The 13,832-nt window shown below is 36.0% G+C and overlaps 1 protein-coding gene across 2 annotated transcripts in view; it reads right to left on the bottom strand.

Annotated features, from left to right (window-relative positions):
- The window catches only part of nubp1 (nucleotide binding protein 1 (MinD homolog, E. coli)), a 50,020-nt gene that overhangs the window by 26,173 nt on the left and 10,015 nt on the right, over nucleotides 1–13,832 (bottom strand). Inside the window, exons 1-3 of one of the 2 annotated variants that reach the window (XM_028813851.2) lie at nucleotides 12,392–12,721; nucleotides 11,922–12,026; nucleotides 7,878–8,011 (exon numbers count right to left, since the gene is read on the bottom strand). In XM_028813851.2, the coding sequence (XP_028669684.1) occupies nucleotides 7,878–8,011; nucleotides 11,922–12,026; nucleotides 12,392–12,422 (270 nt within the window). In that variant the 5' untranslated portion in view covers nucleotides 12,423–12,721. Of the gene's footprint in view, nucleotides 1–7,877; nucleotides 8,012–11,921; nucleotides 12,027–12,391; nucleotides 12,722–13,832 lie in introns of those variants that run through there. The other variant, XM_051933352.1, reaches the window with a different exon arrangement.

Genomic DNA, 13,832 nt, shown 5'->3' with positions numbered 1-13,832 from the left:
TGTTAACCGAGCTACTCCACCATCAATATACAAGGACTGATTAAAAACTCTTATGTCTGAAAAGGGGTATTTTCTTGTTTTAGAAGAACTAAGCCAATATGGATGCTGACATTTTCAAAATCAAAAAAATTGTGCTATCACTGAATTTCTAATGTGACCATTGCAGCTTTGGAAACTCAATCTTACCTACTCAATGCATATGTGGACTAGTCCCCTTCATATGCCACAGTCAATGGATGAGCTGAAGAACTGCATCATGGCAAGATGACTCTCAAAAATAAACTAACATCTGGCCAGCTTTCAGCAATTACTGACTGAAAATGTGTTACATGAAATGGGAGTATGAGATAGCAGACACTACAGGGAATACCGGTAGTTAGGAGTCAGCTGAATCCATTGTTCATGAGCAATTACATATAAGCAAGTTCCGTGAATATTGGGTGCCAAGAATGTTAGCTCCTAAAATGAACCATCAAAAGAAATCAAACCTCTATCTGATAAACTTGGACTGAGAGAATTTTAAGAAGTGTTTCATAACTGGAGATGAAACTTGGACAGATCATCATGGCCCTGTAATGAGATGTGTTATGACCATGGCAATGCAGAGTTTTTTTTTTAAAAACAGTGCAGCTCACACTCCATAGGTGTGCATGTTTGTGCAGCCCCAGGATATTGGGACTAATTGCGCTAGGTTTTTGTGGGTCACAATTAGGACACCATGCTCAAAGAGGTATAAAGACAAGCCTCAGCAGGGAAAAGGGGATGAATTTAAAAAAAAAAAAAAAAAAAAAAGAACCACGAGGAGGAGGCTTCTGCAGGGAGCTTGAGTCAGTGTGATGGTGAGAAAGCTGGCAGTCCAGTACCCCATGGAGGAGTGAGCAGTCGGCGCTATGGGGAAGATCAATCCCCATTAAGCACTTACGAAGGAGCAAGGGATGCCAAGAGGGTCATCCTAAGCACCCAGTGAACCCCAGAAGGGGATGTGAAAGACTATGGGAAGGGGGAGGATGGGGCTTGGCTCTGAGCATCATGGCAGATGCAGATGGAGGCAATCATGTTGAGAGCTGCAAGAAGTGACCGCGGTTGCTGCCGTCTCTGCCGGCTGCAAGACCTGAGCAGGGTGAGCTGGGAAGATGAAGAGTGGAAGATGCACTGGACTAGGAGAGTAATAGAGAGAAAAAGAAAACCAATGTTTGCACAGTTCGTATGTGAACAATTTTTTGTGGAGTTTAAACTTTCATGATTCTGCACTGCACTGTACTGTATCTGTTTTTGAACACTGTGACTAATAAAAGCATGAAGCACTTTGTACCTTACTCTTGGCTGTAAGGTGTCTTCATTGTACTGGCTCATCTTAGTTCATGACTATCAAGGGTCCCATGTTCAAGAAGGTTACGGCAGCTGCAGCCAACCCAGACCATTACAGGTCCAGAATCCAAATAACAATCAAAACAATGGAAATATAGTGATTCTCCAACACCAAAGAAATTCAGATTTCACGCCACTGTGAGCAAGATCATGTGTCCAAGGTTGTTATGATGCTCAGGTTCTAGTCAATATTATCTGCTTATTTATGTTATACAAATTTGTTAATATTACCTGCTGATTCACTTTGTTTTTTCAGAGGATAAAAAAAGAGGTAAAGGAAGCTGTCAAATATTTGTCTTCTGCTTGACAATAGTCCCATTTAGACATGCTTGAGTTGCAAATCCTGATTTGCAGAACTGTGGATGGAAAGTGATTCCATATATACCCTCGTCTACATATTTGGCCTCAAGTGACTAACGCCTGTTCCCCATTCTGAAATGTTACTACATCTGTGGGAAGTGCTATGCTGATGATACAGACATTAATTCAGCTATTAAACAGTAGCTTCACAAGCAAGTCAAAATGTTTAATCTGAGAGGCACAGAAAAACTTGCATAAATTAATGATAAATGTATTAGTGTTTTGTTGATGTTTAAACAAATGTTTGGATTTTACTGGTGTTCCACTTAATAGTCTCAAAACCTTTTAATCACCTCGTGTGTCAAATTACTCTCATCTAATTTTAAAATGCACATCAAGCACATGTGTGAATTACTGAATTTACATTCTAAACTTTCCTGGTCCCCCTGCATGGAGTCTGCATGCTCTCTCTGTGTCCATTTCGGCTGTTTGTTTCCTCCCACTGTCCAAAGAAATGCAGATTAGGTGGTATTGGTGATGCTAAATTGACCCTATTGTGTGTTGTTGGGTGTGTTCACCCTGCAGTGGACTGTCCAGGGTTTATTCCTATCTTTTTTACCCCAAGCTAGCTCAGACAGGCGTCAGCCCCCACAGCAACCCTTATCTGGATTAAACAGATTAGAAAATGACATGACATTCTATACTGAACAGTGTTTCACAAGACTACTGTCTTCTGTAACTCCTGTGTTCAAAACTGAATAAGAATTATTAAATTACGATAACAACTAAACTTTTTATATTAATGCCTCAGATCTTCTTTCAACATGTTATGTTCAAAGCATACAATCATCTAAACATGCAGGGTTTTAGAAACTTATTTGCAATATCCTACTGTAATTCTTTACATGTTATTTCTTATTAAGAATTCCTTGACTTATCACAACTATTCATAAACTATCATATTAATGGTTTATATTCACAAACTTCAATTATTATTTAAATAAAAGGCTTCGTACAGATACATGAAAAGGTATATAAGTACTGTATTAACTAATGTATAGAAGTAAGTGAACCTTAAGGTTCATTATTCTAGTTAATCAAGTAATTCAAACCAGGTGCTAAAATAATACCAGTTTGATCAAATAAAATTGCCAACATAAAGTTTGGGGAGAGTCGTACTATACAGACAAAAGAAAATAAAAGTCATTTTGGTCTTACCTATACAGGCTATTGTAATATACCATGCCATACACCTAATTGACTTTAAACCATATCAGGAAGACTGTAAATGCCCCTCCATCAGGAGAGGATTTTAAAAGCAGAGCAAAACATTTTGAATTTATCTCCAACAAAATCTACGTAACTCTACCTAAATGCTTGTCCTTCAGAATTACTTGTACTCTAAGTAATCTTAAGGTGGTAAGCATAGGTTTTGCTATAAAAAGATGAACACTGATACTCATTAAATTGGCAAAAGCCCATCTGGACTATCCTATAGACTTTGGTAATTTGAAAATGCATCCTTTGGCGAAAACAAAATAAAAAAAAACAAAAAACTATCTAAAACCTATTATTGCATATCTCCAGAATAACCTTATCTCCCTGGCAAGCATACAGTTGTGCTCTTAATGTACATACCCTGGCAGAATCTGGAAGATCTATATCATACTTTAAAAGGAAAGATGACTGAACAGGCAACACACATTTAATTTACTTTTAATGAAATCCACATTAAACTATAAGGCATCAATAATAGCACAACCTTTAAACAAAACAAAGTAATAATGAAAAAAATGAGATGGCCCCTGTTCAAACGTTTGCGTACCCCTCATTCTTAATACAGTGTATAGTCCCCTTTAGTATCATTGATGCCATACAGTCTACTGTGATAAATGTGGATGAGGCCCTTGATTTTCTCAGGTGGTAGAGCCTCCAGGTCCGGTAAATTCTTGGGTTGTCTTGCATGAACTGTACATTTGAGATCTCCTCAAAGTGGCTCAATGATATTGAGGTCAGGAGACTGTGGTGACCACTCCAGCACCTTCACTTTTTTCTGTTGTACCCACTGAAGGGTCAACATAGCCTTGAGTTTTGGATCATTGTTATGCTGGAAGATCCAAGAATGTCCCATGTGCAGTTTCTGCACTGTTGAATGCAAGTTGTCCTCCAATATTTTCCGATAACATGCTGCATTCATCTTGCCATCAATTCTTACTAAGTTACCTGTGCTGCTAAAGCTCGCTCACCCCCAGAACATCAGAAACCAACCTCCATGCTTCACAATAGGGATGGTGGACTTTTCATTGTGGGCATTGTTGCATTCTCTCCAAACACAGCATTTATGGTTGTAACCATATAGTTCAATTTTGGTCTCATCACTCCAAAAGACTTTTTCCAGAAGTTTTTAGGCTTATCTAGATGCTGTTTGGCATATTGTAACAACAACAACATTTACTTATATAGCACATTTTCATACAAATAATGCAGCTCAAAGTGCTTTACAAGATGGAGAAAAAAGACAAAATAAATAAAAATTAGAAAAAGGGAACACTAATTAACATAGAAAAAAAGTAAGGTCTGATGGCCAGGGAGGACAGAAAAAAACAAACAAACAAAAAAAAAAACTCCAGACGGCTGGAGAAAAAAATGAAATCTGCAGGGGTTCCAGGCCACGAGACCGCCCAGCCCCCTCTAGGCATTCTACCTAACATAAATGACCGCAATCAGTCCTCATGGTATTCAGGGTTCTCATGGAAGAACTTGAAGATGACGGTCATGTGGACTTCTGGCCTTTAATCCATCAATATAGGCAGCCTGTTTTGTGGAGTTGGCACAGTAAAGGCTATTTTCTTATAGCTCGACTGTACAGCTCATTTTTTGTTCGAGTACCTCCTTATTGTGCATCTTGAAACAGGAACACCACTTGTTTGTAGGACTTTAATTATCATTATGATTTAAAAAGAGCACACAAAATTATTTGATAATAAATTGCTTCACCTGAGCACACCCCCTAATTAAAAGGAATGTTTTCTGCACGATTACTTATATTTTCCAAACAATGGCCAATATTTTACAAATTCTACCCGGGCATGTAAACTTATGAGCAAAGTTGTACAGGTGTAAGTGTTAGATTTTGCAGATAACTGCTAACAGGCCTAGATGTCTTTCCACAATTGAAAAAAACAAGATTTCATAGTCATAACAAAAGAAGTGTATCAGGTCTTCTGTTTGAAGATGAGCAGAAAAATATGTCATCCAACACGGCAATGTTCCTAAAAATCCACTTAGATCAAATTATTTTTTTACTACTTTATGCTGCCTTAAGATGGCACTACATAAACATGCATGGAAACCGAGTTTTCTGGCTTTATCCATTCTCTCTAGATAGTGTGATCTGCAATCACATTTATACAATTCTTCTGCTTAACGTTATAGTATTTACTTGCACTTGTTCTCTGTTGATAATTCAAGTTAAAACATTTTACAAAAATGAATTAGAAATTGAGAAGAATATATAATCTAAATTAACATCCTCCCAAAAGTACTATATCAGTTACCAGTGCAACCCTATATATGAAGTATTAGAAACTCTCTAATTAGGTATCATGTCATTTAGATATCTCTATATTTATAATTTGCATTCTTTGAACTATTATACCCCAAATTTAATCTTCTGGCAATACACTTCTTCTATATAAAAAACTGGAAACTTTTTCCAAAACAACCTATCCAACTTCCAAATATTATAGAAAGCATCTCCAGAATACATTCCTTGAAGGTTGTTGACTTATCCCTTGATGACTTTGGGAAGTGATGGGAAAAGAATATTTCAATTAAAATTTCAGAAAAGGAATGAAATTGATATTCACAAAATATATTTTAGTTCAATATTTAACTATCAACCATTAATCATTCACATATATCTTGTCAAAAACGGTGTAAAGAGGTTCCTAGGGCATGAGCCAGCCTGTGAATAATGTCATCAAGAACCCATTTTGGGAATGTTCTACACTCTGACCCTTTAATGCAAACGTTTTCTACATCTGTCAGAAAGCCTTGGATGTAAGCCACTCCTTGCACTTTAAAAGCAATATCTAAAATAATGCTACATGGGATAAAAGTCTGCTATGGAAAATCTGCTGTAATATGCAATAAGACAAACTAAGTTCAAGTATATTATCATAGATTAAATGATATTCTTACTTACATCCTACTTATAATACTGACAGTAATACAATACTAACAAAAACAGAGAAAAATGACTTAAACACATACATGTGTACACACACATCAACCCATAACACACTCACACAAGATGCTTATTAGTCTGTCAAAAAGTGATGCTCTATATAAGAGAGAAGTATGATTTGAATAAAAATTTAGAAGTGCATCCTTCTCAGTTTAAGCAATGTAAACTAAGAGGCGAAATGACTGAAGTGTTTAAAAGTCATCAGAAATTTGTATAGTGGATCCCTGTTGTTAGTTTAAAATTAGTTTTTCAACAAGAACATTGGGACTAAGATAGAAACAGAAGGGTAAATTTCACAAAAATGTTAGAATGTATTTTTTCACTCAGAGAGTGAAGTCAGAGAGTTATAAAGTAGTGTGGTTGACAGTAGTACCATTTGGGGACCTTCAAACCTTTGGTATTTTAAAGAAGCTGAATGAACAGGATTCACAATTTTTTTTTTTTTTTTTTTTTTTAGGGATGATCAAAGTTGTTCTAATGTTTTAAAATTAGCTGGATAGTAAGCTCACAAGTCTTGAAGACTGAGTCACAGCACTTCTTGACCCAGTATTTGTTGGGAAATTAAATCTTGTTGGACTACCCTATGCACTGATTATGTGTTTGGTGGGGCAAGCAAGAATGATATTTTTTTAACATTTAAATGTGTTAAACTATGTTCATGTGTTACTTATTTTACTGTTTACACTAGAGCATATTTTTGTTTTTATATGATCTAATTTAAAATCTGAATTTCCATGGCCATATTTGGTTAAAAGTTTCAACATAAGTATTAGAGTTTGGATACTACTGGTTATATAATTTGGGCAATGACAAGGAAGGATACTGCCTTTTCCATCAGCACCAAGTTTATGAAGACAAACAGCAGTTCATCCACAAATTTTGATTGAATATTGTTATGGAAGGTCAAAAAGAATTAAAATATTTGTATTACTATTATCCATGGACTAGTACCACATAAATATTACAGTTCATCAATTAAAATTTTCACTTCATCATTAACAATGTATATCAAGATTACAATACCATGTTTAACAATAGAACAGTTGGAAAAAAAGCCCTATACAAATACAAAAAATAACTTAACAGTCCTAATACTGACAGACAGACAAAGACAATAAGTGTTTGTGCATTTTATGCAAACTCATCTGATAGAGCAAGCATGTCCAATTGAAAATGTTTAACATTTAATAACCAACAATAGTAATTTTATTTACATATTAAGTTATTACCTTTAAAAAGCAAATCTGAACAAATATGTAAATACTTGACAGCAATGCTTAAAGCAAGATCAATTTGTAACTGATTATTCACAGGAGTGCTCTGCTCTCTTAAAATATCTTATGATGGAAAATGCTGTTAGAATACAGACACATAAATAATTGATTTGCTGTGCAATGGAAAGTAAGTATAAAGTTTACAGCATTAAAAGAAGTAGTAAATAAACATTTTAAACTCAAGTACCAAAGTTTATTGTAGATTTGTTAATTAAGACTTTCTGGCCCTTCAGCCAATGAATGAGGCCACCCATTGTTCTTGGCATGCATCACATGTGGTAAAAGACATTTCTTCATATCACTTACAGTATGTCAGGGGTGCTAAACTAAGATCCTCAAGGGCATCCATTTTCGCTAGAACCAATTTCTTAAATGGAAGTGGTTAATAAAACCTGTTATTAATTCCTACAGCTTCTTACTGCACTCATTCTGCCACAACAGGCATTTACAAAAGTTGATTTTCTCTTTTCTGAGAGCACCATCAAAAGGTTCTGTGTACCAGGGCACATCAATATTTCTAAGACATTCAATGTTTCCTTTTCAAATAATTTTTTTGAAACAGATACTAAATGATGGTCACAAAGGTAAGCACAGTAAACATCTCAGTAGGGGGTGCTACCAGCAATGAATATGAATTTGTAATGACTAACCAGAGTGAATCACAGTATAATAAATAAAGAAATTACCTCTTTGGATTCATCACTTGCTAGTCCGTGAGCCAAGTGAGCACTGAAAGTACTTTTGCCTACTCCTCCTTTTCCAGACAGAACAAGAATTTTGTGTTTCACGGTGCTCATTTTTTGTTTTATCTCTTCGATTGCTGTAGAAGGCAGAAGAGAATAGATATAACACAAATTAGTAGAAATGCTGATTACCATCTCACCTTTGTCACTTATTCACTGCATATTTGTGGTTTTACTACATTGATTGTTGAAAATATTCTAACAATCATTAAAATTATCATGTCAGCCTGCTACGTTAAATGAACAAAATGAAAACGGTGAAAAGTTAACAATAGTATATTTAATTTACATGTGCACCACAAACATATCAAACAATATAAAAAATAAACTTGTGTGGCTTACCCAGTGTTAACAGAGAATACTATCTAGCGTATAAGATGATTTTTTTTTTAAACTATTAATGTCTAATAATATGAATTTCTAAAAAGACCAGGAAGTTATAGATAATTTTAAAATGCAAGGAAGCTGGAGAAACTAGTTATTGCTTTTGGACATTTACAACTTGCTAGATAAGATAAGACGTTTTGTTAAGTGTTTTGGCAATCTGTAACTGGGAGGGGGGAAAATTGACCAGATTCGGCCTGGTGTGCAGGAACACTTTACATTCTATTTTAGCCTTCCAAGACTAAAGGAAACACATATTTATAGCTCTAAAAGAGAAGCAGGTTTGAGAAGGCATTTTCCAATTTAATTACCTGCATATCCTCTCTTTGTTGATTGTCCAAAATTACATTTGTGCATCTTTTTTGAAACTGGAGAATAATGAGTGACAAGAACAAAACATGGGCTAGACCAGGATGCCAAATCTCCCTGTGCTAAGTCATTGGAAATTAGGCACCCCCACTTAATGCAACTCACCCTATGGGCCATGCTAGATTACTTCTCGACCAGACCAAAACAGAAAGCCACCTGGGTAGTCCAAGCAAGATGAACTGATTATTACCCAAGCTGTATTAATATTATTTTGCCAACACTCACATTTTTATTATGTTTATTAATTTGGGTATATTATCTATAATACAAAAATAAATGTGCAACTTTCCCTCCTGCCTGGGATTACAGATGTAAAAGAAGATGGGAAGCACTGAACTACAACAGCAGTCAATCCTGATAGTGTTGTTGGTATCTAGGACATTTCTGTTATGGTGTACATACTAAAAAGTATAAAAGGTAGAACAGGAGCACCCTGTCTAAGGCGCTACCACAACAAAACACTCACTAGAGATAGTGGAAGAAAAGAGGCTAATGGCAAAATTAGAGGCCATCATGACAATCTCTGTGCATCCTTTCCATCATGTATTGCCCTGGAACACTTTATTCATAGGCTTATTTGACTTTGGGGTGTCCAGAGGCTATACCAAGGCCTTTTTATTTTTTGCCCACAGCCATCACACTGAGGGGGAAAGAAAAAAAAAAAAAAAAACCTCTTCCCAACTTGACCTTTTTCCCTAGTCAGTTGTAACACATACAATGACTCTTCAAGAACATAATACTGTATATCCAGTGTGCATTTAATGTATAAAGTGCATTGGTCTGCACATTGCTCTTATACAGTGTTTCTCAACCTTGGTCCTGGGGACCCACTGTGGCTGCAGGTTTTGTTCCAACCAGCTTCTGTTTTTAATTGGACTCCTGGGCTAATTAAGTGAACAAGTTCTGTGTTTTAGGAACAATATAGAAATTAGAAGACTAAGTTTGGTTAAAAAGAAAAATATATATTAATTAAAATGTACCAAGAAGTTATATGGTAATAAGTATTTTTAACAATATTTTCATATTGATTTTCATTCTACTTTTCTAGGTGTTCTGTTTAATTAATCCATTATTTACTAATTAGTGGCTCTGATGCTAAAGTAGTTGCAGCCTTTGCTTATTCAGTGTTGTTTGCCAGGGTGTCTGCTCTGCTCATTTTTAATTCTCATTAATAAGATACAACAAAGGGGAAAAACTGCACAGAGAAAGGGCAAAATATGATGAAATCAACAAAAGAGAATTAAGCATTTAAATCTATAGCAAAAGCAGAAATATTTCTAAATGTCTCATAAATGTAAAAATCATGCTGCTGTGCTTTTCTGAATGTAGGATAAAAGAAAAAATAATAGCAGCTAATTAAATGAGATCAGTGCTATCAGGTGTTGTCACTGATTAGGAATCTGGTTGGAACAAAAACCTGCAGTCACAGGGGGTCCCCAGGACTGAGGTTGAGAAACACTGCTCTTATATAATACTTTGCACTTTGTTTTAACTGCGTTGCTCTATGACTTTATGTTCTATGTTGCTGCTGTAGCTACTACCATCTGAAGCTATAATTTTTCAGACTTACTATCTTTTGTTCTGTTTACATGTCACACCTGTTTCTCCACCAAACCTCAAAACTATTTAAATTATTGTTGTGATGTGAGATTTTGCATATAACTTGATGAATATTTTGAATGTCTTTATTTGATTTTTAGGCAAAGCAATGTAATTTAGTGTTACTTTGGTGAGAGGCATTCATGTTTGCCCCCCCCCCCCCCTTTTACAACTGAGCCTCTTTGAATTTTATGACAAGATTTGGGGGAAGATGTGCCTTAAACTGGTTTGGTTAGTGTTTCTTTGCTTAATTCATTTCTTCCCCCGCAAGAAAGACTTAAAGACATATGGTCTTGGGGGTGGCAGGTATTAAGATGTTGTATTCCCCCACTGGTCTGAGGTATGGCTGTTTGGAATTGGCTTGTCACAGAGGCCATTAAGTACCATGATGTCCTATTGGCTCTAGGGGTTGGACAGAACATCTATAAATGTATGTGTTTAACCTCACAATCTCTCTCTTACTAACCAACATCTAAAAGCAGCATCTCTCTTGCTAACCTGTGATGAAGACAACACAATGAAGAGCACAGCTCAGCAGCCATTTTAAACAGACATGTGGCTGAAAGCTGGGCACCAATGATGCCTTAACTAGAGACATTTAAGTAACTAGAAGTCTGTGTGCCGCCTGAACTACATATCACCATTTAATCAGCTTGTATAGTTGCCAATATTCAAATATACTTTGCATTTTGTTATTATTTATGAATATTATCAATAATACATTATTTTATGTGTAACTTAACTTCTGCTTGTCTTTTTACTACATGTAATTGCCTGAGGTTATAGATATAGAAGGGAAGGTGGGGATAAGTTATATACAATAATACCTTATAAACAGTGGTAAGTCTGTGAGATTAGGCATTCTGACAAAGGCTACATATTAATAATACAATAGGGGAAAGTAGAGCAATATATATATTACTCTACCAAGACAAAACAATTATCTAAATAAACCTATATTTTGGTTAAGAGTTACAAAAAAAAAAAAGAAAAGGAACCTCACAGGTCAAGGCATTACTTAGATGGCGAGAATCCTAATTACATTTACATAGAATGAGCATCTTCCAATATTAATCACAATCTTATGTAGTTATTAAACTCAAACAGTCAAGAGTGATGGCAGATTAATATTATTCATCAAGGATATAGAATTCATTAAGCATTAGTTGATGAAGCTTGTAAACATTACTATTACTGGAAAAATAAGAACTCCCAAGCCACACTTTGGTTCTTGAAAAACAAACTAGGAATAGCAATTCTGCGTTTATAAAGCATGATCAAGCCCCCAGGATTTTATTATGACTCTTCCCTTAATTATCACACTGATAATGAAAAACCATAATTGTACAGTAATGCAATTTAGAACACAGGGATGCTAAAAGCCTACGAGGAATGATGGGGTTCCATTAGGCTCCACTAGTTAACAAAATATCGTGGGACGAAGATTAAAAGTAGCTCTAAGAAAAAAATATATCACTGTAAAAGAAACAAAACATTTGTTTTTAAACACTGTGACCAGCGTAACATACTGAAAAAATTAGAAACGTTAACTCGCAGATTAGAATTACTGTTTTTACAGCACGTAGATAATTTGGTGCATTATTTTGATGGCATGTGAACACACTGTAAACATACCTGGGTCTGGTTGTTTGGGTAACCCTGAAGCACATATGGATTGGTTGGGACATCCTTGACATGCCGAACTCTTTCCAGCTTGCTCGCTCTGGGTTCCCGGGCAATCTAAATGGACAAAAATAAAAGGAATTGTGTTTTTAACCAAACTAAAGTAAAAGTGTGTTAAAAGAAACAAAATGCTAAAAAAAGCATAGACAAGGAACAAACTGAAAACAGATCATCTAAGTCAGTAACATACACAGAAATCAACTTCTTACATCCCTTGAACTTTGGCCGGGTTAAAAACTCTTAAATGCTTTCAGTTTATCAAATACCACCATATATAAAAGTTATAACTGTACTTCTTCTGAATTTATTCTGCTTCATATGTAAGAACTGTTCTAACATGACTGTGTTAAAAATTATCAGTAAGACACATTTGAAACCTTAGCTGAAATGACACTATTCGTTACTGCTAACCAAAAACTCACGCTGCGGGGCATCAGTCGGTACATCTGCCATCCTCTGAATTTACACTGCAGGCGTGCTTCCGTGTTGGGTGTTCCAAGGAAACCATCTCGGGTCTGCTGCGATGTTCGCTGGCTAAGAGTTCCACATTACGGTAAATAACAAAAAAGCCTAATCTAAGTAAGGGTGTATTTTACAATCGCCAAATAACGTAACTAGCAAATCTTTGAAGGATATATTGAATAGAATATGCGGACAATGAGCGAGAGTGGAATTCGAAGCTAGGGCGATAATAAAGCCAACGTGCACACCACTGGTTCACTGCCACATTAAAGGGAAAATAAACCGTTACTTTTCGAGCCGACATGCTTTAGTTAATCGTCGCGGCGTGAACCAGCCTACCTCAGCATTAGTAAATTGAGAGAATATAAGACAACAATGAATGGGACAATCATGAGACAAGTAATACAATATAAGAAAGAAAGAAATAATAATAAAAAACAAGATATGTATATAGATAAGGTTTATAAGTGTACAGATTCCAGACTGTATGTTTAGTGGTATGTAACGTAACTAGGGACACTAACACTAAATTTAACAATTTTATTTAATAACGTGGGCACGAGGACAGTGCAGCGGGTTTGTTCAGGTGTTGTAATGTGTGACTTGTGTTACGTGGCCCCACGTAAGTGCGAGTGTTGGTGGGTGTGTGAATGTGCCCAGCGATGCCCTGACACTCTTGTCTTGTGCCGGGATCACTTCAGGATAAACTCTGGCCATGAACTCTGCCGGTATCGCCGGCAAATAGACAATGAGCAGCAGTTATTCGTTACTTACCAGTGTAAGGGAAGCTACAGTGCGTTTACATGCACACACATAATTGGGATAAGGTGAAGCCGGTTAGGACTGGTTTATTAATAATCTGCGATTACACATGGAAGTAATCTTCTGAGTTCTGCTTGGTCAAAACGTTTCAACGTAATTATACTGCACAAGTAAGAGTTAAACGCAGCACCGGGAACCTTGAATCAAAAGCATGACGCCTGTGATAATATTCTTGTGTTTTAAAAAATGTTTAGTCAACCTGGCGCTTTATAAGTTTCTGTTATCAGATTGCTGGCAACACACTTACTTGTTTCTGCTTGGCTGTGTGACTGAGGCCTGTAAAGGATTCGATCTGGTATGTGTGCTTCTTGCTGTACACCCAGTGCTGCTGGAATAATAACAACACAGGTATTTTTATCTCAATTTATATTAGATTACTTGTTACTGTAAAATGTAATTGGACTACTTTTAACATTTTACCCTACTGTTCTTCAGATTGTGTTTCCAAGTTTAGCACTGTACGTTGAGCTAATCAACATAAATTTAGCGATTTCTGAAATACTGAGGCAAATTATTGTAAACCAGGGAAGGAATAGTGCGATCACCTGAACATTTGAATCTGGAAATCTAGTTTGTGAA

This window comes from Erpetoichthys calabaricus, chromosome 11, assembly GCF_900747795.2.
Source record: "Erpetoichthys calabaricus chromosome 11, fErpCal1.3, whole genome shotgun sequence".
Taxonomy (NCBI): domain Eukaryota; kingdom Metazoa; phylum Chordata; class Cladistia; order Polypteriformes; family Polypteridae; genus Erpetoichthys; species Erpetoichthys calabaricus.
The sequence above is the reverse complement of the archived record's forward strand: the minus strand, read 5'-3'. Positions and strand labels throughout refer to the sequence as shown.